Source organism: Ovis aries, chromosome 9 (genome assembly GCF_016772045.2).
Source record: "Ovis aries strain OAR_USU_Benz2616 breed Rambouillet chromosome 9, ARS-UI_Ramb_v3.0, whole genome shotgun sequence".
NCBI lineage: Eukaryota > Metazoa > Chordata > Mammalia > Artiodactyla > Bovidae > Ovis > Ovis aries.
In genome coordinates, this window is record NC_056062.1 from 564,126 (window position 1) to 591,648 (window position 27,523).

The following is a 27,523-nucleotide window of genomic DNA, read 5'->3' on the forward strand; positions in this document are numbered from 1 at the left end:
AGTGGAAGACGTGGCTTAAAGGTGTACTCAGAGGTCACTTGGCAGCTTAGAGTCTGCCAGAAGGAGGAGGCAGAATCTACCCATAACTCATACCTTAAGCATGGAGCTATTTTCTTCTACCAAGAGGAACCAAATATAATTTTCCCTGTCACTGCAGGGTGGCAACAAACATTGGGTAAGAGCCTAGAGAAATCTGGACAGAAATCCTGTTCTATGATACAGAGTACTTAGATTAGAATAGAAGGCCAGGGTGATCTCTAGTCTGATCAAAATAGAGATGCATTTCCCCAGTAATTAGAAACGAGGAACTGGCATTTTACAACAAGAACTGGAAAAAGCAACCTTACCAGAAATACAATAATTACTTAGTCTCTTAGAGTCTATAAGCAGAGATTGAAAGGGCCTTCCTCTTCCGGCTCCCAAGAGAAATAAGAACCACGGACACAGACACAGACCTTGGGGGACAGGAGCAATGCAAAACCCACAGGGGAGGAGTGGAGTCTGTCTCTGGGTGGAGAAGGGACTGGCTGAATCAGACAAATGAGAAAAGAAATCCAGGGACTGGAACTGAGGTGATTCTGCCAGGTAACCATGTTCACCAAATACTTGGTGAAAGATGGAAAGTGTGTTTCAGATTCCTACTAAATACCCTCCAGGCTCTTGCATAAAATTACGCCAACCATTAAGCTGGGCATAGACTGGACTGTGGACTAGTTTCCAGACTATGGATCCAGTCATTTTCAAGAAATCCTTTCATTTGGTCATGAAAGAAAACCCTTAGGCTTTGTTCTGCCAGGGTCCAGCTGAAGCCCTGAGGGAATATCGCCTTTATGAGAATTAATTCTGTCAACACGATGCAGAGCCGTCATCAGGTAATTTCAGGAAGTGCCAGGGCATATCATGTATTGTGGAAAATGATAACCCGAGCCTAGCAAAAGCTGGGCCATCAGTGCAGAGAGTCAGGAAAAAACAGTAAGTGCAGTGTTGTGTTTGGCATTTTGTGGAAACACCAAAAATGGCATCTAGGGAGACTGAGAAGCACACGAGGGAGTAGATGCTGTTGCAGAAGAAGCATAGACGAGGCTCAGCATTAAACGAAAGCCCTGTGTGCGTGGACGAGTCAGGGACAAGAGACTGATGGCCTGTGACTCACACCAGTTGGAAGAAAACGTCCCACTGTGCGGACAGGAGCCTGCTGGTTGAGGCTGGTGGCCGAGTGCTGAAATGCTTCCTTTCTGTCAGTGTCCCACGGACCTTACATGGATGATCTCAAACTAGAAGGAGATGGTGGGCTGGGGGCCCAGGGAACAGAAGTTAAGGAAGGGAGGAAGGGGAGGGACTTTTCTATCTTCAAGAGGAGTTGAGAGCAGTGCATTTTTTTTCTTTTGCTAATTGCAGGTGAGACCTGATTGGCTGTCATTCACCTGAAGGGGAAGAAGGGGTCCTGGCCAGCAGCTTGGGGGGTGAGGCATCAGGGGCTGGTGAGGGGCTGGTGAGGGAAGCACTACCTCAGGTTTCCCTGGGTGGCAGCGGCGACAGGAAACGCACAGCCTGGGCTGGTGTGCTATTTAAATTTGATTCATGTCAATGTATGGCAAAAACCACTACAATATGGTAAAGTAATTAGCCTCCAATTAAAATAAATAAATTCATTAAAAAAATAAATTCGAATTCATTTGTTTTTTTCTCAGGTTTCCCTTTACCCACCTTGTCCTGCTTTTGAAATACCAGGGAGTTAGGCTGGTCTGCACTCATGGTCTCATGAAGATTAGGTGATGGAAGAAAGGATGAAAGAGCAATAATAAGCAGAAAAATCTGGCCTTCAGACACTCAGAGAAACGGAAGTGACAGAAGGGCGGAATATTTGGGAGGAAACATGTTCAGAGGCATTCTGCCTCCTCACCTTCACCACAAAGTGGGAACCGTTTCTTGGCTGCCTCTGACACCACTAGAGTTTTCCTTCCGAAAGCCAGTCTCCAAACGCACAGCTTCACATCTCTTCAGTCACCCCTCCTGCCCCACCTCTTGACCCTTGGGCCACAGGGGACTCTGACCCCAGACCCAGAGCCCACCCTCCTCATCAGCGGTCATTTCAGGCATGAGACCGGATTCTACAAAGAGAGACGGGAATAGACAGTGTTCCTCACAACCCAGGCCGGTCCCCTCCTTGCCTCTCAGTGTCGTGTGTCGAGAAGGTTCTTGTGGGTGTCTTGCTCCCAGCCTGGGGGAAGGCAGCACCCAGACTACAGCTGGGCAGAGGAAAGGGAGACTAGAAAGAGCCCAGAGAAGGGGAGCCAGGGCATGCGCCTCCTGGCTGGGGGCTGCTCTTTTCCCTGTGGTGTTGATTACACATTTTATTACCAGTTAAGGTAGCTGAGCTTGCTTCTCTTGTGCCACGGGCTTCCCTGAGAGCTCAGTTGGTCGCCTGTAATGAGGGAGACCTCGGTTCAAATCCTGGGTTGGGATGCTCCCCTGGAGAAGGGAAAGGCTACCCACTCCAGTATTCTTGGGATTCCCTTGTGGCTCAACTGGTAAAGAATCCGCCTGTACTGTGGGAGACCTGGGTTTGATCCCTGGGTTGGGAAGATCCCCTGGAGAAAGGAAAGGCTACCCACTCCAGCATTCTGGCCTGGAGAACTCCATGGACTGGATAGTCTGTGGGGTCACAAAGAGTCGGACACAACTGAGCGACTTTCACTTTCACTCTTGTGCCATGCAGTCAAGTGCACCCTGACAGGTACCCTGGCTTGGGGGCCAGAGAAAGGCAGCAGAGGAGGAGCAAAGAGCTTGCAGCAGGGCCTAGAACAATAGAATGGGCCGTGGGCACCCCACGACTGGAAGCATTTCCCATCTTTTGCCCACCCAGCCTCCACTCAGGGGACCTCCACACGTCTCCTGCACAGGGCTGCCAGTCTTTCTCACAAACATCTGGTGAGGACGCATCTCCCAGAGCGGCCAGCACCGCCCTGAGGATCACCCACAAGACCTAATACTTCCCCTTGAGCAGAGACAAGGTCATACACGTTGAGACATGCTGGTTACATGTGTAGCATGGAAGCAGATTTTTTAATGCTCTACAGGGTGGATCCAACTGCAGCTCCATCTTATCTCACTCCAGATTGCCCTGCCCTTAGAGGCACCTCTGAAAGGCATTCCCAGCACAGTGGGGTCTGTCACCAAAGCCTCTTTGATAGCAAACTAGTTGCCAGAAACCTGGGCTTAGCGCTTCCTAACTTCATTCTTTGGGTTCAGGCTGCCTGGTGCTCGGTGGACTTGCTTCTGCCATGTTTCGCGTGCTCATCATCTGTGTGGACCACGATCTGTCCCCTGACACCACCTCTCGTATCTGGAAACAGATCTCAGATGGCCTCGTGGTTGTCCCCTGGCCTGGGTAAACAGACACAGGCCAGATGGCTGTGGCCCTCAGCCCCTTCCAGATGCCTGATTGACACAGAGACAGGTCGTTGTTCCCAATTTGCCAAATCCTCCACTTTCTGAAGACGATGCAGTTCAGAAGTTGGGCAGTTCAGGCTGGGAGAAGGGTGGGTGGGCCAGTGGCAAAGCTGAATGGTTTCTAAGGGATCTGGCCAAGTGAAGATGGGAAGAGCAATAGTGGGGAGAAGGGGAAATGAAAGATGCTTTAGGGGAAACTGTTAGATATGACATCCAGGGTCCAGCTGCGAATGGGTCCCACAGGAGGAAGGAAGGTAGACTGGAGGTGCCCCAGGCTCCCCGTTCATGGCTGTTAGGTCTGGGCAGGTCTTAGGTCCCCCATTCACAAGACAGAGGTCACAACATGTCTCCCTCATGGGGTACTGACAGAATTAAGGGAAACCATAGAAGTCAAGCATTTAGAACAGTGCTGGCCAATAAATGTCACTTTCATCATTATTCTCATACATTGAGATACCATATAGTTTCTAACCCACTTAATGTTTTTATTGTATTTTTAAAATGAAAGTTGTACATATTTTAAAAGTACACCATGATGATTTGATATACATACATATATAGTTAAAGGAAGTTGTGGCATAAATTATGCAGTGACTCAAAGCCAGGTCTCCCGCATTGCAGGCAGATGCTTTACCGCCTGAGCCACCAGGGAAGCCCAGGGGAGTATTACTCATCCTTAAAAAAGAAAGACATCCTGCCATTTGCAACAACCTGGATGGACCTGGAGGACATTATGCCACTGAGATAAATAAGACACAGAAAGAAAAAAAAACACAGCTCACATTCATTATATATGGAATCTCAGAAAGTCACAGCCAACCTAATTTTTTAGATTATGTGCACTCATCTCACATGCTAGTAAAGTAATGCTCAAAATTCTCCAAGCCAGGCTTCAGCAATACGTGAACCGTGAACTTCCCGATGTTCAAGCTGGTTTTAGAAAAGGCAGAGGAACCAGAGATCAAATGGCCAACATCTGCTGGACCATGGAAAAAGCAAGAGAGTTTCAGAAAAACATCTATTTCTGCTTTCTTGACTATGCCAAAGCCTTTGACTGTGTGGATCACAATAAACTGTGGAAAATTCTGAGAGAGATGGGAATACCAGACCACCTGACCTGCCTCTTGAGAAATCTGTATGCAGGTCAGGAAGCAACAGTTAGAACTGGACATGGAACAACAGACTGGTTCCAAATAGGAAAAGGAGTACGTCAAGGCTGTATATTGTCACCCTGCTTATTTAACTTCTATGCAGAGTACATCATGAGAAACGCTGGACTGGAAGAAACACAAGCTGGAATCAAGATTGCCGGGAGAAATATCAATCACCTCAGGTATGCAGATGACACCACTCTTATGGCAGAAAGTGAAGAGGAACTCAAAAGCCTCTTGATGAAATTGGAAGAGGACAGTGAAAACGTTGGCTTAAAGCTCAACATTCAGAAAACAAAGATCATGGCATCTGGTCCCATCACTTCATGGGAAATAGATGGGCAAACAGTGGAAACACAGTCAGACTTTATTTTTTTGGGCTCCAAAATCACTGCAGATGGTGACTGCAGCCATGAAATTAAAAGATGCTTACTCCTTGGAAGAAAAGTTATGACCAACCTAGATAGCATATTCAAAAGCAGAAACTAAGGTCCATCTAGTCAAGGCTATGGTTTTTCCAGTAGTCATGTATGGATGTGAGAGTGTTGGACTGTGAAGAAGGCTGAGCACCAAAGAATTGATGCTTTTGAAGTATGGTGTTGGAGAAGACTCTTGAGAGTCCCTTGGATTGCAAAGAGATCCAACCAGTCCATTCTGAAGGAGATCAGCCCTGGGATTTCTTTGGAAGGACTGATGCTAAAGCTGAAACTCCAGTACTTTGGCCACCTCACGTGAAGAGTTAACTCATTGGGAAGGACTTTGATGCTGGGAGGGATTGGGGGCAGGAGGAGAAGGGGACAACAGAGGATGAGATGGCTGGATGGCATCACTGACTCAACGGACATGAATCTGAGTGAACTCCAGGAGCTGGTGATGGATAGGGAGGCTTGGCGTGCTTCGATTCATGGGGTCGGACATGACTGAGCGACTGAACTGAACTGAAGAAGCTTAAATACTATTGACTGGCTAAAGGAACATTTCTATCTCTTATTATTATTCATGAGGGTTTCCCTCATAGCTCAGTTGGTAAATAACCTGCCTGCAGTGCAGGAGACTTGGGTTCAATTCCTGGGTCAGGAAGATCCCCTGGAGAAAGAAATGGCAACCCACTCCAGCAGTCTTGCCTGGAGAATCCCTCATATGTTATTGGTCAAAATAAATTTGCTATGGCAACACTACCCTAGTTCCTTATAGTTTTTCTTCCTTTTGCTTTTTCTAAATTTCTGGTGCCAACATTTGCCTGTTACTTTCCACTTCTCAGGTACACATGGCTGTGGAATTTAAAATTGTGCCCTTTTAAACTGTAACATGAAAATTTAATCAAAATTATAGCAAATAAAAACACATGGACTGCCGGGCGCCAGCGTGAGGAACTCCGCCCATGGCAAAGGTCATGAGGAAGATGGCTTTGGCATATGCAAAGGCGGGATCGAGCCTCAGGAAACCCTCTGTTACCGAGCATCAACCCTCAAAACCAGAGTCTGCCTACTTTATTGTTTTATGCTCTCACCTACACCTCTGACTTTATGGGAGGCTATCCCCCATCCCCTCTCTCAGAGAAGGAGTTAACCTACAGCTCCAGTTAATAAAAATTCCTGAGCATGACAAGAGTGTTTCAACTTACGAACTCCTCTGAAGGTTATCTAGCCTGCCTGTACAGGTTCGTCTGGCCACATGTGATTGTTTACAGCCTCCCAACAGTGAGAGGCATGAGATGTTTTAGACTTACTAAAGGCAGATTCTTTTAGGAAGTTAGAAATTATCAGTATAGTGGGTTGATTAGGAATTATATTGGTGAAGGGTTTTTCATTTGTTGAGCCAATATTTGCTGCCAAGTCTCCATATTCCCTGCGCTTATAATGAATGTAACTAGCATATAGAAGAAATAAGTATTAACCTCTAAGATTAATCATGTTAACCTTAGGCTAAGTAAATTCCTTTCTTAATTGTAACCCACTGCACCCTCACCCTATAGGAATGAAACTATCTGGTACCTTCGGAGGGTGGTGCTTGGTTTAAGAAAAATCACCCCTGGAATATAAGTTTTTTGGTTGACTGACCATTATCAGAAAGAAAGGATCATAAAATGTTAGCAGGCCTCATGGCCAGAAGATGATGTAAAACCCCTAAGACCTCTTTGTATACATTTATATGAAGCACCTGATTTTGATAAAGGTCAGGACTGCTGACCCCTGCATGACTTCAAAATTTCCATTTGTCTCTATATGTAACAAAAGGTATATAAGCAAACCTGAAAATAAAGAAATTGGATCTGTTTCTGGAAAGACTGATTCCCCCGTGTTGTTCTTTCTTGTTCTCCTATTTTCTGGCTGAATTCCCATCTGGAGTGTGGGTGCTCGCTAAGCCTGCTAATTTTGCCCTGGCTTTTAAGTTCCAAGCAAGAGGGAGCCCAAGGCGGGGCACCCTCCGATATTCAAGCGGGCGCCGGTGGCCTACGTAGGTGGTGCAAGCTTCTTGTCTTGAAGCTTTATTGGTATCCCACATAAACCAAGTTATTCAGCCTCTTTTTCTCCACTAATTTTCCTACTAATTTCTTTCTAATCTCCCTCTATATCTTTAATTAAGCAATTAATTCCTAGAAATTAATGCTGACTTCGTCCCCGCTTCAAATTACCCTGGATCCACTGGGGCTGGGCCCTGGCAATGGACTATTTAATAACCTTTTGTAGGAGTTATTAAGTTATAAAAATAGTATCATCTGTAGTAAATACGTACCCAATGCACAACAGGTATATCAGCTCTCTGAGCATACAGTGCAGTGAAGCACATGTGTGCTCAGTCATGTCTGACTCTTTGCAACCCCATTGACTATAGCCTGCCAGGCTTCTCTGTCCATGGGATTCTCCAGGCAAGAAGAGTGGAGCAGTTTGCCATTTCCTTCTCCAAGGGATCTTCCCGATGCAAGGATTGAACCCATGTTTCTTGAGTCTCTTGGATTGTAGATGGTGGATTCCTTACCACTGCAACATCTGGAAAGTCCTCTGTAGTAAAAGGTATCAATTTTGGCAGAAATTGCTAAAATTTACATGGCTTCCCTGGTAGCTCAGCTGGTAAAGAATCTGCCTGCAATGCAGGAGACCCTGGTTTGATTCCTGGGTGGGGAGATTCCTTGGAGAAGGGATCAGCTACCCACTTCAGTATTCTTGGGCTTCCCTGGTGGCTCAGATAGTAAAGAATCCACCTGCCATGCAGAAGACCTGGGTTTGACCCTTGGGTTGGGAAGATCTCCTGGGGAAGGGAATGGCTACCCACTCCAGTATTCCAACCTGGAGAGTTCCATGGACAGAGGAACCTGGTGGGATACTGTCCATGGAATCACAAAGAGATGGATACAACTGAGAGGCTTTCACTTTTTCAGTTTCAATTTCATTAAGATTTACAGATTAACCTCAATTTCTTTTTTTATGTTATCTTTCAGTTACAGGCCCAATATTTTTCAAATGTAACTTATTTAATAACTTCAAGGCCACTGTAAGTTTTTGTTTTTCTTACTGCTATTCATCCACTTTCCCTGAGCTGTTAGTGGGCACTGAAATACCTAAAATATGTAAAGGAAAAAAAGAAGTAGAAAAAAAGAGCCCCCAAAGTAAATGAGCAAAGAGATCTGAAATAATCAGGAGCTGGATGCAGTATTATATATTATTTTCTATGATAAGTGGATTTTAGAAATACTTAAAACCTGGAAAGGCACCATAAATGAAAATGTATAAATTGAAGTCTACATTTATTTGATAGCTACTTCAGTTTTTTTTTTTTTCTATAAAGAGAATTTCTCTGTTCCCAAGGTCTAATGTTGAGGTGAGTCAGAGGTCATGGTTCTGGGCTGCTGGGTACAATAAGGAGTCGGGGGTCACAGTCTCTTGTGAATAGGTGGGCAGCAAAGCTACTTCAATATGACAGCAGTTGGCCTCTGGTTACTTGGGGAACTCAGGACCAATTCAGTCAGGCATCAACCAGGGAAAAACAATTCCTTTCTAACCAAATGGAAATGCACTTATACAAAATGATGCAGAAAGTGGATGGTGGGAGATCTTTCCAATTTGGGATCTGGAGAGTAAAGGACTTCTGTTTCTGTCTGACCTCTGAGGCATTTTTGCAGTAACTTGAAATAGTGTGATGGACAGAGCTGACTCTAGGAATCCTTGAAAAATGCTTTCCCTCTGGCCAAACATGCAAGGAGAATTCATTTTCCATCTGGATTGTATGACATTTATATTTAGATGTGTTCAACCAACTGTAAGGACTTCACAGCATGGAGGCGCATGCTTTCTGAAGACATGTAGGAAGGGTGTGGACTCCCTGGGGCATCATGTGTTTCCACCATGTAGGAACCTAGGGCGGGAGCTGCCCCCTTATCCTTTTGCCTTCAATCTTTCCCAGAATCAGAATCTTTTCCAGTGGTTGACTCATTGGATCAGGTGGCCAAAGTATTAGAGTTGTAGCTTCAGCATCAGTCCTTCCAATGAATATTCAGTGTTGATTTCCTTTAGGATTGATTGATTTGATCTCCTTGCAGTCCAAGGGACTCTCAAGAGTCCTCTCTAGCATCACAGTTCAAAAGCATCAATTCTTGGGCACTCAGCCTTCTTTATGGCCCAACTTTCCCATCCATACGTGACTACTGGAAAAACCATAGCTTTGACTAGACAGACCTTTGTCAGCAAAGTAATGTCTTTGCTTTTTACTATGCTGTCTAGGTTTCTCATAGTTTTCCTTCCAAGGAGCAAGTATCTTTTAATTTCCTGGCTAAAGTCACCATCTGCAGTGATTCTGGAACCCAGGAAAATATATTCTGTCACTGCTTTCACTTTTCGCCTTCTACTTGCCATGAAGTGATGGGACTGGATGCCACGATCCTAGTTTTTTGAATGCTGAGTTAAGCCAGCTTTTTCACTCTCTGCTTTCCCTCTTATCAGAAGGCTCCTTAGTTCCTCTTCACTTTCTGCCATAAGTGTGGTGTCATCTGAGGTTGTTGATATTTCTCCTGGCAATCTTGATTCCAGCCTATGATTCATCCAGTCCAGCATTTTGCATGATGTGCTCTGCATAGAAATTAAATAAGTAGGGTGACAGTATACAGCCTTGTCATACTCATTTCCCAATTTTGAACCAGTCAGTTTTTCCATGTCTGGTTCTAACTGTTGCTTCTGGACCCATATACATGCTTCTCAGCAGACAGGGAAAGTGGCCTGATATTCCCATCTCTTGAAGAATTTTCATAGTTTGTTGTGATCCACACAGTCAAAGGCTTTAGCATAGTCAGTGAAGAAATAGATGTTTTTCTGAAATTCCTTTCCTTTCTCTATGACCAATGAATGTTGGCAATTTGATCTCTGATTCCTCTGCCTTTTCTAAATCCAGCTTGTACATTTGGAAGTTTTTGGTTCATGTACTGTTGAAACCTAGCTTGAAGGATTTTTGAGCATAATCTTATTAGAATGCAAAATGAGTGAAATTGTATGGTAGTGTGAACATACCTTGGCATTGCCCTTCTTTGGGACTGGAATGAAAATTCCTTTTCCAGTCCTATGGTCACTGCTGAGTTTTCCAAATTTGCTGACATATTGAGTGCAACACTTTAACAGCATTATCTTTAAGGATTTTAAATAGCTCAGCTGAAATTCCATCAGCTTCAGTAACTTTGCTCATAGTAATGCTTCCTAAGGCCCGCTTGAGTTTACTGTCCAGGATGTCTGGCTCTAGGTGAGAGACCACACTATCATGGTTATCTGGGTCATTAAGACCATTTGTGTATAGTTATTCTGTGTATTGTTGCCACCTCTTTTTAATCTCTCTGCTTCTGTTAGGTACTTACTGTTTCAGTCCTTATCATGCTCATCCTTACATGAAATGTTCCTTTGATATCTCCAGTTTTCTTGAAGAGATCTCTGGTCTTTCCCATTCTATTGTTTTCCTCTACTTCTTTGCATTGTTAATTTAAGGAGGCCTTCTTATCTCTCCTTGAATATTCTCTGGAATTCAGTTGGATATATCTTTCCCTTTCTCCCTTGCTTTTTACTTCTCTTCTCTTCTCAGATATTTGTAAAGCTTCCTCAGACAGCCATTTTGCCTTCTTGCATTTCTTTTTCTTTGAGATTGTTTTGGTCATTGCCTCCTACACAATGTTAGGAACCTCTGTCCATAGTTCTTCAGACACTCTGTTTACCGGATCTAATCCCTTGAATCTATTCATCACCTTCACTGTATAATCATAAGTGATAAGACTGAGGTTATATCTGAACAGAATAATGGTTTTCTTCCATTTAATTCTGAATTTTGCAATAAGGAGTTCTAAGTCACATTCAGCCTCAGGAGTTGTTTTGCTGACTGTATAGAGTTTCTCCATCTTTGGCTGCAAAGAATATAATCAGTCTCATTTCTGTATTAACCATTTGGTGATATCCATGTGTGACATCATGCAAAATGCTGGTCTGGATGAAGCACAAGCTGGAATCAAGATTGCCAGGAGAAATATCAATTACCTCAGAGATACAGATGATACCACCATTAGGGCAGAAAGTGGAGAAGAACTAAAGAGCCTCTTAATGAAAGTGAAAGAAGAGAGTGAAAAAGCTGGCCTAAAACTCAGCATTCAAAGAACTGAGATATGGCATCTGGTCCCATCACTTCATGGCAAATAGATGGGGAAACAATGGAAACAATGATGGACTTCATTTTGGGGGGCTCCAAAATCACTGCAGATGGTGACTGCAGCCATGAAATTATAAGATGCTTGCTCCTTGGAAGGAAAGCTATCACCAACCTAGACAGCATATTAAAAAGTAGAGACATTACATAACTTTGCCAACAAGATCCATCTAGTCAAAGCTATGGTTTTTCCAGTAGTCATGTATGGATGTGAGAGTTGTACTATAAAGAAAGCTGAGCGCTGAAGAATTGATGCTTTTGAACTGTGGTGTTGGAGAAGACTCTTGAGAGTTCCTTGGATTTCAAGGAGATCCAACCAGTCCATCCTAAAGGAAATCAGTCCTGAATATTCATTGGAAAGACTAACGCTGAAGCTGAAATTCCAATACTTTGGCCACTGGATGCAAAGAACTGACTCATTGGAAAAGAGCCTGATGCTGGGAAAGATTGAAGGCAGGAGGAGAAGGGGATGACAGAAGATGAGATGGTTTGATGGCATCACCAACTCAATGGACATGAGTTTGAACAAGCTCTGGGAGTTGGTGATGGAGTTGGTGTTGCAGTCCAGGGGGTCGAGAAGAGTTGGACATGACTGAGTGACCCAGATAATCACGATGAGAACCAGACATCTTGGAATGCGAAGTCAAGTGAGCCTTAGAAAGCATCACTATGAACAAAGCTAGTGGAGGTGATGGAATTCCAGTTGAGCTATTTCAAATCCTGAAAGATGATGCTGTGAAAGTGCTGCACTCAATATGCGAGCAAATTGGGAAAACTCAGCAGTGGCCACAGGACTGGAAAAGGTCAGTTTTCATTTCAATCCCAAAGAAAGGCAATGCCAAAGAATGCTCAAACTACGGCAAACTTGCACTCATCTCACACGCTAGTAAAGTAATGCTGAAAATTCCCCAAGCCAGGCTTCAGCAATACATGAACCATGAACTTCCAGATGTTCAAGCTGGTTTTAGAAAAGGCAGAGGAACCAGAGATCAAAGCGCCAACATCCACTGGATCATGGAAAAAGCAAGAGAGTTCCAGGAAAACATTTATTTCTGCTTTATTGACAATGCCAAAGCCTTTGACTGTGTGGATCACAATAAACTGTGGAAAATTCTGAAAGAGATGGGAATACCAGACCACCTGACCTGACTCTTGAGAAATCTGTATGCAGGTCAGGAAGCAACAGTTAGAACTGGACATGGAACAACAGACTGCTTCCAAATAGGAAAAGGAGTACATCAAGGCTGTATATTGTCACCCTGCTTATTTAACTTCTATGCAGAGTACATCATGAGAAACGCTGGGCTGGAAGAAGCACAAGCTGGAATCAAGATTGCCAGGAGAAATATCAATAACCTCAGATATGCAGATGACACCACTCTTATGGCAGAAAGTGAAGAGGAACTCAAAAGCCTTTTAATGAAAGTGATAGAGGAGAGCGAAAACATTGGCTTAAAGCTCAACATTCAGAAAACGAAGATCATGGCATCTGGTCCCATTGCTTCATGGGAAATAACAGTGGAAACTGCCAGACTTAATTTTTTTTGGCTCCAAAATCACTGCAGATGGGGATTACAGCCATGAAATTAAAAGACGCTTACTCCTTGGAAGGTAAGTTATGACCAACATAGATAGCATATTAAAAAGCAGAGACATTACTTTGCCAACAAAGGTCCATCTAGTCAAAGCTATGGTTTTTCCAGTAGTCATGTATGGATGTGAGAGTTGGACTGTGAAGAAAGCTGAGCGCTGAAGAATTGATGCTTTTGAGCTGTGGTGTTGGAGAAGACTCTTGAGAGTCCCATGGACTTCTAGGAGATCCAACCAGTCCATTCTGAAGGAGATCAGTCCTGGGTGTTCTTTGGAAGGACTGATGCAAAAGCTCAAATTCCAGTACTTTGGCCACCTCATGTGAAGAGTTGACTCATTGGAAAAGACTCTGATGCTGGGAGGGATTGGGGGCAGGAGGAAAAGGGGACGACAGAGGATGAGATGGCTGGATGGCATCACTGACACGATGGACGTGAGTTTGAGTGAACTCCGGGAGTAGGTGATGGACAGGGAGGCCTTGCGTGCTGCAATTCATGGGGTCGCAAAGAGTCAGACATGACTGAGCGACTGAACTGAACTGAACTGAGTGGTTGAACTGAACTGATGTATAAAGCCGTCTCTTGTGCTGTTGGAAAAGGGTGTTTGTTATGAACAGTGTGTTCTCTTGACAAAATTTTGTTAGCCTTTCCCTTGCATCATTTTGTACTCCAAGGCCAAACTTGCCTGTTACTCCAGGTATCTCTTGACTTCCTACTTTTGCATTCCAGTCCCCTGTGATGAAAAGGATATCTTTTTCTGGTGTTAGTTCTGGAAGGCCTTTTAGGTCTTCATAGACTGGTCATTCAACTTCTTCAGCATTACTGGTCGAGGCACAGACTTGGATTACTGTGATGTTGAGTGGTTTGCCTTGGAAATGACCCGAGACCATTCTGCCATTTTTGAGACTGAACCCAAGTACTGCATTTAAGAATCTTTTGTTGACTACAAGGGCTACTTTATATCTTTCAAAGGGTTCTTGCCCACAGTAGCAGATACAATGATCCTCTGAATTAAATTCGCCCACTCCTGTCCATTTTAGTTCGCTGCTTCCTAAGATGTTGACGTTCACTCTTGACATCTCCTATTTGACCACTTTCAATTTACCTTGATTCATGGACCTAACATTCCAGGTTCCTATACAATACTGTTCTTTACAGCATCAGACTTTACTTTCAGCACCAGACACATCCACACCTGAGTGTCGTTTCTGCTTTGGCTCAGCCACTGCATTCTCTCTGGAGCTATTAGTAACTGCCCTCTGCTCTTCTCGAGTAGCATACTAGATACCTTCTGACTTGGGGCCCTCATCTTCAGGTGTCATATCTTTTTTGCCTTTTCATACTGTTTAGGGGTTCTCACAGTTAACAGGAGTGGTTTTCCATTCCCTCCTTCTCTGGACCATATTTTGTCAGAACTCTTCACTATGACCCATCTGTCTTGAGTGGCCCTGCATGGCAAGACTCATACCTTGACTTATGGAAGCCCTTTGCTGTGACAAGGCTGTGATCCATGAAGGGGTCTATTTGTAGTAGGAGCTGTCAAACCTCATTAGACAATTCACGTCCACACACAGTGAAGGGTTGTGCCAGCACCAAGATAAGGGGGAGTTTGGGCTAAGGAGAAGGGTTTGGTGCCACCAGCTGGACCAGTGTGGGGACAGGACCAACAGGAGTGCTGCCAATATCCCACCGTGGGGAAGCAAAGAGGCAGTGTCTGAAAGGAGGACCCGATTTTTTAATAGAAAATCCTCTTCTGCTTTCTTATTACAAAAGCTATACATGCTCACTGTAGAAATAATAGATAATACGAATGAACAAAATAATACATATGAACAAACATAATACAACTATGATGTCACCACTTGGAGGTATCTGTTCATTCACTGTTGCAAATCTCTCCAGAACTTTTACTATAAACACATGAATTTACACATACATACACACACACACATACACAGCCAAAATGGAATAATTTATTTTTTGTGATCCTTTTAATAGTTCAATTATTTTAGACATATAGCATCTTTTCTAATGTCTGCTACTTCATTATATTGAAGGTATGCTACTTCACTTCTAGTATATGGAATTGCTAGTAATGGAATTAGAAATGGAATTGCAGGGTGGGAGGTGTCCGAGCTCAGGCAGATGTATAGGCTTTGGTGTCTTTTGCCAACTTGCCTTCCAGAAATGTGTGTCCATTTATATTCAGCAAGTCTATTTTGAGTGCTCCATAAGCCTTGTTACTGGTAACTCTCAACTCAGCTGTTCATGGGCTTTCAGCCAAATTCCTAGGAAGGAGAGTATGGAAACCAGAGGATGCTGAAAAGCTGTGCCACCAGTGACTCTGGGTACTTGGGGGCTTGGTGTAGGGTATACAGTTGGAAAGATCCCCTGGAGGAGGGCACGGCCACCCCCTCCAGCATTCTTGCCTGGAGAATCCCATGGACAGAGGAGCCTAGGGGTGGGGGCAGTCACAAAATGTTGCACATGACTGAAGCGACTTAGCATGCAGGCACAGTGCTGGGCAGAGAGCCCTTCTCATCTCAGCACAGTGGCAGGTGGTGGGGAGCCTGGGCAGGTGGGAGAGGGGTCAAGTGTGCAGCGCAGAAGGGAGCTGCAAGCTTCATCAGGAGGGACCACATAGGGTCAGCCTCTGGCACTACTTGGAGGGTATCCAAAGGTGTGCAGAGTGGGAGGTGTCTGGAGGGGACTCTGGGGGATCCCCTGAGAGTGGAGGGAGGGCGGCCCCAGGAGCTCTGAATGGGCTGGGAGGGGCCTGGGCCTGAGGGAACCTGAGGTCACTGTGATCATGACCCAGGTTGTTAATTTTATCCCGCGGGCTCTCAGGGCCTGGGAAAATTCAGGTTCTGCCTCGGGGGTGAGCACAGGGGGCGGATGGCCTTTGCAAGCTTTTATGCATTGATGGAAGATGCGATTTGATTTTGGTCCTTTGCCCAGGATAAGAGATCCCAGGGGGCATTCTTAAAAGGAAAGCCAAAATGAAAAAGAAGGTTTTATTTCATAAACGTGGAAATTATATGGCACTCAGTAAAATGTGTTGGCAAAGGAAGCTTCTGCCACTTAATATAGTAAATAAAATAGCTTAATTTCTTTTGGGAGAAGAACTAGAATTCCAGTTATCATTAGATAAGAACTTTCAACAAGACTCTCTCTAAGGAAGATGAGCAGTTGGCCCTCGATGTAGGGAAAAACAGTGCTCAGTAGAAAAGGACCAGCACCTCCACTGAGTCCAAAAAGACTCTGGCCCTTCTTCCTGCATCACAGGGGTCCTGAGCCCCTGGCCATCTTGGTGAGTTTGCAGGTTGGACACTGCACCAGCAGCGTGGTCCTGTTGACCTGACCCTGACCTACCTGAGAAGTAACGCTATGCTGTAGATACCAGAGAAGAATGAACACCACTGTCTCTGACTTTCTTGCGATGCAGATCCAGCTGCCAAACTTGCCTGCAAAACTCAACTTCTGTACACTCGCCCAAGGCAGGCAATAAACTTCCAAGAAAACAAGCAACAAACACAAGGTTCTTTCCCTGGGGTTGCTTCCTGCCCTCTTTCCAAGCGGCACTGGGCAGAATCGGCCACTTGGTCCTTGCGTTGGTGTAAAACGTGGTTATGGAGAGACAGGGGTAACTTACCGTCCACCACTGGCTTGGGCTGCGAGCTCTTCAGGCGCAGGGAGGGCCGGAAACGCGTGCGGTCGTTGAAGCTCCAGCTCTTCTGCACTTTGGTGGGGCTGCCCTCAGCCGTGATGTCCGTGCTGGGGGACCGCCTGTCGCCCAGCGACGCCTGCCTGCTCTTGACACTCTGGCCCCGAGGGCTGGCCATGCGCACGCGCTCCTTAAAGCTGAGCTTCTGGCTGCGGGCGACAGGGGCGGCGTTAGTCCATTTCAGGCAGCACCGCCCACCCACCTGCGTCAATGCGCTGATGCAACTGTACACATGATCGACGGATCAATCACATACTGCATTACACGAAATGTTTCTAGCAAGTAGGGGCACAGTGATACATTTCCCCTTATTGAAAATTTGAGCTGTCTTTAATCTCTCTGCATTCATCTCCAGCCCATCTCATCCCACGGTTTTGCACACCCTTCCTGGATTCAACAAAGGCCTGAGACCTAGCACAGCGGTTTGCGCACCATGACACTGGAAAGACCTCAGAACTGGTTTGGTGTTCACCTTAGAGACAGATTTTAGCTTTAACCTCAACTTTTGAAACTTAAAAAAAAAAAAATTGTTTTTTTTTGGGGGGGGAGCATATCTCTGTAATTTCTAAAATATTTCTACAGGAAAACAGAGATGACACTTACGCATGCATACATAGTCTGCATGCATTTTATATTCCAGGCAAGATTATGACTTCCAGATCCATGCAGTCTCAGAGCAGCTGGCAGCACTGCAGACAGTATTAGACATACAGCACTTAACACCACATTTATTCTTGCTAGACAAAAACCACACAAGGTAGAACAGCTTCAGCTTATAATGAACCAGATGACGGATTAACGGAACGAGATGTTGTGTTCACCAACACAGACTCCTGCTATTAAACAGGTTATTGATTTGCTGAGGCAGCTCCTGGTGAATTATATTTGTTCATGTTCAGTTCTCAGACGCCAGCTTGGCCTGAACTGTGGTTGGTTGATAAAGGAAGTGATAACAAGGCAGCCTCCAGGCCTTCCTGAGTGTGAGTGGGGTATGAGGTGCTGGGAGGGCAGGCTGGAATCAGAGGCCTGGGTTTGGAGGCCTCTCTTCTAACTCGAAGATAAAAATAGCAACGTAGCTGAGGGACTCTTATGGGGATCAGGTGAACTGCACAAAGTTTTGTGTTCTTGTTCATTTATAAAGCACTGTGTTATTCATTACAAAGTGAGGCTGTGGGGAGAAGAATAGATGGGATATTGGGACCGACATATACACACTACTATATGTAAAAGAGATAACTAATAAGGACCCGCTATATAGCACATGGAACTCTACTCAACTCTCTGTAATGGTCTATATGGGAAAAGAATCTAAAAATGAGTTGATACATATATAACCGATTAGCTTTCCTGTGTAGCAGAAACTAACAAATGTTTTAAATGAACCCTACTCCAAAAATTTAAAGAAAATAGAGTGAATTTATATTTTTATGGAAAAAAAGTGATTCCCTTATGGAGTGAGAGGGCCAGGGCTCTCAGGCCTGAAGCAGAGGACTGGATGAATCTGAGGCCCACTGTCAAGATGCAGCCTTTGTGGGACATGGAGACAGAATTCTTATGGATAGGGATTCTCTGAGACCACGTGGAACACTTTCTTTTGTGCTTTCCGCCATGTCTACTGTCCCCAGCGGCAGCTTGCCAACAGCAAATGTGTTTAGTGGGTCTACGTCTTGTAGCTAACAAGCACAGTAACATTGATTTTCCATGCCTAGCTGCTTAACAAATGATGTTCTAGGAAGGCACCGTGTTTTCTGTGTGTTTATGTGGAAACACATCGAGCAGTGGATTACAGTGGTCAGCAGGTCCTGGTCACGACACGCATGCTGGCCATGCAGCTGACAGCTCTGAGCGGACGGGCAGACACAGGCAGTGTTGCTGGGGCGTGTGCAGAGGGCAGGCAGGGCAGGCGGCTCAGGGCTCATTAACGCAGGCAGGGGCTTTCTCTGCAGTTGACAAACGTGCGGTTAAATGATGGATTCATTCAGTGACAAGAACGTATAAAACTGCATCTTCTTATGCCCAGGCTCCATTCTCCATGTCATCCAAAGCTCACACTATTTAAACAAATCCTCAAAGGGATGGTGCTCAAAGTGCCCACTCTTTTCAAGCTTCTTTCTTTTTTCCCTTAATAGTAGAAACTACAAACCTCTTTTCAGTTTTGGCCATCTGTTCCATTATTTAAGTGTATAATGATCTGGTTCAGGAACGCACCTATGGCACCTCTATTTAGATTAATGAATGGCTTGTCGACAGAGCTGCCGTGACAAGTGGTCTCATTATACTTTAATCCATTACCTTTTCTGGAACTAACAGATGCTAATTACTATAGAATGTTGGGTTTAGTTAATAGCAAATTATTTCTCAAACTTTCAAGATATTTCTCTTTCCTTTGCCAACTGAATGAATAGGAAACTGATAAAACCATTATAAAACCATTTAATATGAAATTTAGTTTTTTAAAAATTTCAGTTGCTAAAAATGTTTAAAAAATCTAAAATAGATATCAGCATTAAATTTACCAATGTTATTTATAATAATAAAAAACTTTGAAAAATACTCATAAAATATTAAAACATTGTCCCCATAAAACATTTAATATTGTCTTTAAGAATTAACAGGAAATGGAAATAATATTATTTTCTGAATCTCAGTACTACAAGGCATGAGAGTTGATATAAATGAGTTCAGGGTACCTTTTCCCCTTTTGTCCTTCTAAAGTATGTGAATATTTGCCACACCTAATGTTAAAATATTCTCTAGAATTATTTTGAAGTGAATTCAACACATTAAACACTAAATTAGAAAAAAAAAATATTATGTTTCCACTCTTTCTTCTGACATAATATGTCTTCTGACACAGTATGACTGTTAAGAATCCTAATCCAGAACTTTTTAGCCAAGCAATATTTTCTTTTCCAAGCCAAAGATCTGTTCTTGTGTTTTCCTACAAAAAGTTTACTTTCATTAATTTTGGTAGTTCATTTCCCCCTTGCAAATCAGCAGAGCACCTTGATGAGCTTACTATTAAATGGGTTAGGTGACTGCTATTGAAAACACACATTGATTAAAAAAATACTCTTCCCTAGTCCAGGAATGTTTTCGTTCTTTTTCGGCTTTTTTGTGATATCTATGAATGTGATTTTTGAGAAAGGTTTATGAGACACTATTTTCTTAGGAAGATTGCCAAAGACTATCCCCAAGAAACAAGGAGGCCTCTCTTTGGAGAAAGTAACCAAAAGGTGACTGCAGTCATTGCCGGTGTGCAGCCCCTGGTCCCCGGCCAAGGGCTGTCTTAGGGCAGAAGGCATGTCCGCCCTGCAGAGGTTCTTGTCACCAGAAGCTCGTGTTCCTCAAAAGGTCAGCGTGCAGTCGGCCCCTGGGGGATCCCTGCCATAGAAGGGGTAATCCTCCTGGACTCAGAAAGCTGTAGTTATTGTTACACTTAATAAGGGCTTCAGCCCTTCACAGGATAAGCTTCCTGCAAATTCTCGCCCCTTGCACAATTCGGCAGCGCAGTGGAGCCAGGACAACTCAGTGCGTGCACAGCTCAGCATCGTCCACTGCCAGGAGGGGCCACTCGGACCTGCCTGTTCATCCCCAGGGCGCAGGGGATCCAAGCAGGCAGCAGGCAGAGGGAGGAATACAAGCAGGCTGGAAACCTCATTCAGGAGTCCTCAGAAGAGTGAGTCTGAGCAGGGCTCAGTAGAGGGCGGGGTGACCTGGTCATGCACCTGAGGTTAGTTGGCATTCTCAGATCTCATGTCAGCAGCTGGGATGCTGGTACCTCTGCTTCCATGAGGTGTGTATTCTGAAGAGCTTCTGCTTATGACTACAGACCTGACTAGGAGTGAGGGGGAGACAGCAGCTCGTTACTAGGCGGTCGCAACTGGGAAAGGGCTCAGGGGCTTCTGGTCTTGAAAAACAAAGCCATTTGGCTTCCTCATTATTCATATGCAAGTACATGGACTATTTAAACACCATGGACAAACTGTAAATTAATTGTGCTGCTCAAAATGTATGCCATGTTCTTAATGGTTAAGTAGAAATAATTAGATTTGAAGCAGGCTTTCTAAATGATGGTAGTCTATGTCTTAGAATCTGCTGCATACAAAAATAAGAGTATAAATATTTTAGGGTATAGAAACCCTTGTAATAAGTAACAGTGCAACACGGTATAAATGATTGAAGAATAAAATATTCTAGAACTATTAAAATCTTTATATGAATCAATGAAGTAGATAACATTAATTGCTGTGAAATAGGGGCTTCCCTGATAGCTCAGCTGGTTAAAGAATCCATCTTGAAATAAAAAAGCTTTTGATTTGTATGAAACCTGAAGCTGGATCGTCGAAAAAGCAAGAGAGTTCCAGAAAAACATCTATTTCTGCTTTATTGACTATGCCAAAGCCTTTGACTGTGTGGATCATAATAAACTGTGGAAAATTCTGAAAGAGATGGGAATACCAGACCACCTGACCTGCCTCTTGAGAAACCTGCATGCAGGTCAGGAAGCAACAGTTAGAACTGGACATGGAACAACAGACTGCTTCCAAATAGGAAAAGGAGTACATCAAGGCTGTATATTGTCATCCTACTTATTTAACTTATATGCAGAGTACATCGTGAGAAATGCTGGGCTGGAAGAAGCACAAGCTGGAATCAAGATTGCCGGGAGAAATATCAGTAACCTCAGATATGCAGATGACACCACCCTTATGGCAGAAAGTGAAGAGGAACTCAAAAGCCTCTTGATGAAAGTGAAAGAGGAGAGTGAGAAAGTTGGCTTAAAGCTCAACATTCAGAAAAGGAACATCATGGCATCCAGTCCCATCACTTCATGGGAAATCGATGGGGAAACAGTGGAAATAGTGTCAGACTTTATTTTTTGGGGCTCCAAAATCACTGCAGATGGTGATTGCAGCCATGAAATTAAAAGACACTTGCTCCCTGGAAGGAAAGCTAGATAGCATATTGAAAAGCAGAGACATTACTTTGCCAACAAAGGTCCATCTAGTCAAAGCTATGGTTTTTCCTGTGGTCATGTATGGATGTGAGTGTTGGGCTGTGAAGAAAGCTGAGCACCAAAGAGTTGATGCTTTCGAACTGTGGTGTTGGAGAAGACTCTTGAGAGTCCCTTGGACTGCAAGGAGATCCAACCAGTCCATTCTAAAGGAGATCAGCCCTGGGTGTTCTTTGGAAGGAATGATGCTAAAGCTGAAACTCCGGTACTTTGGCCACCTCATGCGAAGAGTTGACTCATTGGAAAAGACTCTGATGCTGGGAGGGATTGGGGGCAGGAGGAGAAGGGGACGACAGAGGATGAGATGGCTGGATGGCATCACTGACGTGATGGATGTGAGTCTGAGTGAACTCACGGAGTTGGTGATGGACAGGGAGGCCTGGTGTGCTGTGATTCATGGGGTCACAAAGAGTTGGACACGACTGAGCAACTGAACTGAACTGAACTGAAGGTGTAAATATAAGGAATTAATTGTCAGATAGAACATGTTCTTCAGAAGTAAATATTCTAGGTTGCTAGTGTGTAAGAAAAAGCATTTTTCTTATATTAACTCTTACAATGTGCTTTTCAAAGACTAAATCCTTTCCTTCGATCAATAAATGTGAACAGAAGAGACTATTTTGAAAAAAAATTGTTTTTGCAACAACCTAATCTTTCACCGATAAAGACACAAGTTGACTGTGCCAAAAAAAGAAGTCGTTTCCCTGAATTTAGTTTAACAGCCCATGCAGATCATTCACTGCACACAAAAGAAAGACACAGAAATAATGGAAAATAAATGCAGAAGAAATAGAAGAGCACGGTGTTTCGATCAGTGTTGTCGCGTTCTCTCCTGAGAGGCACACTTCTCAGAATCTAATAAAGGCAACTGTGCAGGAACAGTTCCGGCAAAGCACCCTGGGGCCCACAGCACAGGATGTCATGTAGTGAGTCTAGCTTATGCTTTAACTTTTAAGACACGCATCTTTAAACTGTCTCACAAGCACCCGTTAAAGCAACTTTAGAGAGTCTCCTAAGAAGTCTGGCAGGGCTCTCTTAATGCCTCATGACCTGCATTAAGGCGGCTGAACTACAAAGCAGGCATACAGTCACTGAGTGTTGAATAAGCAGACAAGGTTAGCAGAGGCAGGGAGATTTTTGGATAATCCCCAAGCCTCTGATGTATGATCTGTCTTTGGAGCAATAAAACCTTAACAGGTAGGAAGAAGTAAGAGCTTTCTCGTACCACTGTGATAGCTAACTCACAGCCTAGTTAGCTTGGTGGAGGTGGCAGAGAGGAAGGTGAGGATGCTGGATGAGCTTACAGGGACATTCTGTCCTTGTAGAGCGGCCATTTATACCCAAATGGAGAACTGCCCAGCTTATAAAATGAGTGGGAAAAGTTACTCAGTGGGATGATTAATTAGAATAAAATCAGTAGACACCATTTACCACCACACAGGGGATGAAACCTGTTTCAGTGGGAAGATGGAAAGGAAAAAGTAAACAACTGAACGATGCCCAAGAAGCAGTGTTTTTGGGTTCAGAAGAGGAACAGGGCAGGGTCAGCGTAGATGGATGGTGATTCACACCTGACCTGGTACCAGGGTCGCTCTTGTTCAGCTAAGCTTGATTAGCAAGCTCTCCTGGAGGCTGATGTGGTGTATTTTTAAAGATTTTTGAATTGGTCACCATCTTGGGACTGGGTGCCTTTCCTTAGCCCAAGAGGCTGTGCATGAGTTTTTAGAAACCACAAGCTAAACTCCGTGTAGGAAGACAAAATCTTCTCACAAGAAGGTCCTGCAGCAGGGGACTCAGTTCCCCAGGGGTGTAGATGAGTGTGTAGAGAGAGGCCTCATCTACTGTCCTGGCCCCTCGATGGGGGCAGTGCTGGCTGCTGGGTAGACTCTCGTACACCTGGGTCCCTGCCAGGTCTTAGCATGTACAAAGAGGTCCCTTGAGGAAGCCTTTAGGAGATTCCAGGCTCTGGAGGATAACAGGGTTGGCTGCAGTGTATCCACGCTCCCTTATCTGGATCAAGCGGTACAGCTGGAGCCAAAGCACTGTTACCAGCCAGTCTGAGCTCTGGTCCAGCACTCGCCAGCCGTATTCTGGACTCAGAGCTGCTGCTTCCAAGGGAGAGTTATCATCAGGATGCACTTCCTTTGCGCACACTTGCTCAATGGAGGGCAGAGTTGTTACTTTCTGGGCTAGTGCTGCTGTTGTTACTACAACCTGTCTGCATCTGCCATGAACACGTCACTGCCCAGGGGGTCGCAGCGGGGGAAGCGAAGGTCACATTAGAGTGGGACTGCCCCTTATTTCCTTCAGATGACTGAGATGCTAACTTTTCATTTTCTCTCTTTTTATATTCCTCCTCTTGACCTCTCTTGTTGGTCTTTTCTCTCTCTTCGCGTCAGGGGTATTATATTACGCCACCTGAGAAGTGTTTACGGAGCACATTCCCCGTCACAGCTTCACACATGGTGACATCATATGTGGACTGGCCTACAGGAGACCCCAGGGTGTGCCGGCGAAGCGTGAAGAAAGACGTGTGCCGCACAGCAACATGTGGCGTGTTCACGGTGGTTTTTGCCAAATGTTCAAAGACCGCAGAGAAGCTAGACGTCTCTGTGATTCTCTGAGCCAGCAGTGTGGCTCGGGGGAAGTCTGTTCTTTTGTTGCTTCATCACTAAGTCGTGTCCGATGCTTTGTGACCCTATGGATGGTAGCCTGCCCAGCTTCTGTGTCCATGGGATTCTCTGGGCAAGAGTACTGGAGTGGGTTGCCATTTCCTTCTCCAGGGGATCTTCCTGACTCAGGGACCACACCTGTGTCTCCTGTGTCTCCTGCATTGCAGATGGATTCTTTACTGCTGAGCCACCAGGGAAGCCCCAAGTACAAGTCTACAGGGGGGGTGGGTAACCTTTGACAGACTCAGCCCCAACCATGCAGAATAGATCTTAACACTTTAGGTATATGACGTTCAGGTAAACACCGTATAACGTTTTAGGTATATAAATAACACGAGCATCCCGGCATTTAGAACATTTGGTCATAGTCTGGTCAGTTGGCGTTTGGACAGTGGGACGGCAGCCTGACCCCTAGAGTTCTGCCTGTGCCCTCTGCCTCGGTGAGCTTTGGAGAAGGGCAGTATTGCCGTCAGCCCAGGGTGGCCCCTCACTCATGGCTATGCTGAAGCAAAACCACCACATGATTTACAGATGTCCCCTCTGGGGGCTGAAACCCAGACAGGTGACCTGATTTTCAGGTCATGTCTGCCAAAGAGGGTCTCTGTCCTGAGGACTTGGAGACGATGGGGGTCCTTTTTTTTTTACACACTGACTATAGATTGACAGGCTCCTCTTTGAGATAATCTGTAAATCGATGCCCTCAAGACAAAGAAAACTTCGAATGTCACTCAAGAGACCAAAACGGCACACAGAGACTATGATTTACTTCGTTTGACTTTGTGTCGAGTAGAATATCCACCTAGGAGGAGAGTGTGGTTGGACACGAGGGGCATAGCTGCTCAGCCCACCTCGTCCAGTGTCTAAAGCCCAGTTCTTCTCTTTGAGCACAAATACCTCTAAAGTGAAGAGCAACTCTTCGAGCCACTAAAACTTTCTGGAAATACCACCTGGAGAGCACCGCCGCTTTCTGCTTTTATTTTGTATCTGCCACGTAAAAGAAGCGTCTCCAGTGCCAGAACCCATGTGGACTTCCCTACCCGGACAAGTGGGTACGTCCAATCACATCTACCTCTCATCACAAACGAAGGTTTCCTTGCGTCCGTTTATAATCGTTTTAAGTGTTGAGATAACGCAGAAATGGATGACCCAGAGACTCATCACCTCTAGAGAACTCGCAACTCTGATTTCAGGAGTGAATAGATGCATCATGATAAATATATAACGGACATTCATATAACAGCACAAAGCTAATGACACAATCCCTGGACCCCCGTTGGCTCCCCACTCAGGGGCTAGCCTGGGCAGGGGGTGCCTGTGTTTCTTCATTACTGGGATGGGTGGTCATGACTGGAAAAGCCTTGGATCCCTCATGGGAAGGAATCGCAGGGGCTGGGACTCCCTGCTGGTTCTCCTCTGTCCCTCCTCACCCGATCTGGGCTGGGATCCATGCAGCTCTCTCCTTCTGGGTTCTGTTCCCAAACCCAGATCCTTCTTGGCAGTCGCGAACTCAGGTTAAAATGTACTCTTTCAGTTCCTGTTCCCTCTGGGTCTAGCTTTCTACTACTTAATCTGATAAAGCATTTCCTTCTGAGGCACGGAAGAATGACCGTTCAGTGAACTTCATTTGGTGACGTGTCCGGGAGGATTATCTTCTTCCTAACTAAAGGATTAGGGCGCCTGAGTTCTGAATGAGCTGGAGACGTCACAGAGAGCTTGTCCTTACCTCCTGAACACAGTGTTCCTTCCCATCCCCTGCCCCAAACCATGCAATTTCTCACTCTAAAAGAAGGAGCCTGCTGAAGGGAGGAGATCCTATCCTACTTCATGGGATCTGAATACTCAGTCAGACTCTGGGAAAACAGCAGCAAGGAACAACCAAAGACCATAATTATTATTTTTTCCCCAGACTGTCCCATGCTCTGCAGATTGTAAAAAGCACTGAGTGACTTAGGGAAAGACACTCCCAAGGGGGGAAAAATCAATACAACAGCAACCTTTGCAGGCAATCTTGTGAAAGGTCACTTTTAATCACCTTGCATTTGTTGATCGATTTTTCTCACATGAGACACATTTAAAACATAGGTGAGGGGTCAGATTTACCAACAAACATGTAGCAGAACAGAAATTACAGACCTGCTTGAAGCTTCCCCTTGCTCTTTCCTTCCGGTGCGTGCAGACAGAAGAAAAATGATGATACATGGTGAACACATTTACAGCACTTGATAATGACCAAACGGGGGAATCAGGTTCCTTGATTAATCCTTTCTTTTCGAGCAAGAGCCATGGAAGCAAAACACTTCATCATAAACGTATCCAAATTTCTAACTTGTGTTCTTTGTGGCACAGACCTGAGATACCGCCCACATGTGACCGAAAGCTATAGTCTTCATCAACCAAAGTCATCCAGGGTTTAGGAAAAAGTGGTTCTGATCTAACCAGCATCAGTAGAGACTCTTAGAACTGCTGTGCTGGCTACACTGAAGCTGGAGTCCCTGTGGTTCAGGCAGACTCTGGGGCTATTTAATCTGCTTTCGTTCACGTGTGACTGTGGTTTTGTATGTTAATAACTTGTTGAGGCAGATTTGTTTTTTGTTTTTTTTGAATGTGAATTCCTTGCAGGAAATTAGGCACATAGCCAATCTAGCTTAGTGTTGGGTGGTCTAATAAACCGTTTTAGCAAATTCGGGTCTACCCAACATGGTGTAGGGTCCCTACTCTTTGTCAATGAGCTGTGTGTCCTTGGGCACATGGTTCACTTTCTTGTGGGTCTCAATTTTCTCATGTACAAATCGAAGGCCTTGAAGTTGAAAAACTCTAAATTCTAACTCCCTAAGGTGCCACATGGCCCCGGGGAGCTTGATGATCCACACAGTTTCATAAAGTATCTGACTCATTTCCCCAAATAGCACAGTTACCTGCGCTTCACCCCCTGCACAGCCTTCACTCTCTTTGAGATGAAAATCAAGAAAAGTGTTCCTTCCCTAAATCCTTCTGTCATTAGAACAAAACTTTGCAATTGCTAAGACCTCAAAAGTGCATGCAGCGAATGAACTGGATCAGAAAGGAGAGTGTCCAGAAGGTCCGAGAAGCATCTCTGCCCCTGCCCCTCACAGCCATTCCATCATCCTTCTCCCTGGGATAACGATGAGCAGTCAAGGCAGCCCATGGTGTCTCTCACTGGGAGGACAAGATCCCAGGCTTCAGTCTCTACTGATAACAAAGTCATTGTTGCTGCTCCTGCTGTTGAC

The 27,523-nt window shown here is 44.8% G+C and overlaps 1 protein-coding gene across 2 annotated transcripts in view; it reads right to left on the reverse strand.

Annotated features, from left to right (window-relative positions):
• Positions 1-27,523, reverse strand: part of KCNQ5 (potassium voltage-gated channel subfamily Q member 5) — a 630,518-nt gene that overhangs the window by 63,783 nt on the left and 539,212 nt on the right. The window contains exons 9-10 of one of the 2 annotated variants that reach the window (XM_027972758.3): positions 20,368-20,424; positions 16,515-16,735 (exon numbers count right to left, since the gene is read on the reverse strand). In XM_027972758.3, the coding sequence (XP_027828559.1) occupies positions 16,515-16,735; positions 20,368-20,424 (278 nt within the window). The remainder of the gene's footprint in view (positions 1-16,514; positions 16,736-20,367; positions 20,425-27,523) is intronic. The other variant, XM_027972759.3, reaches the window with a different exon arrangement.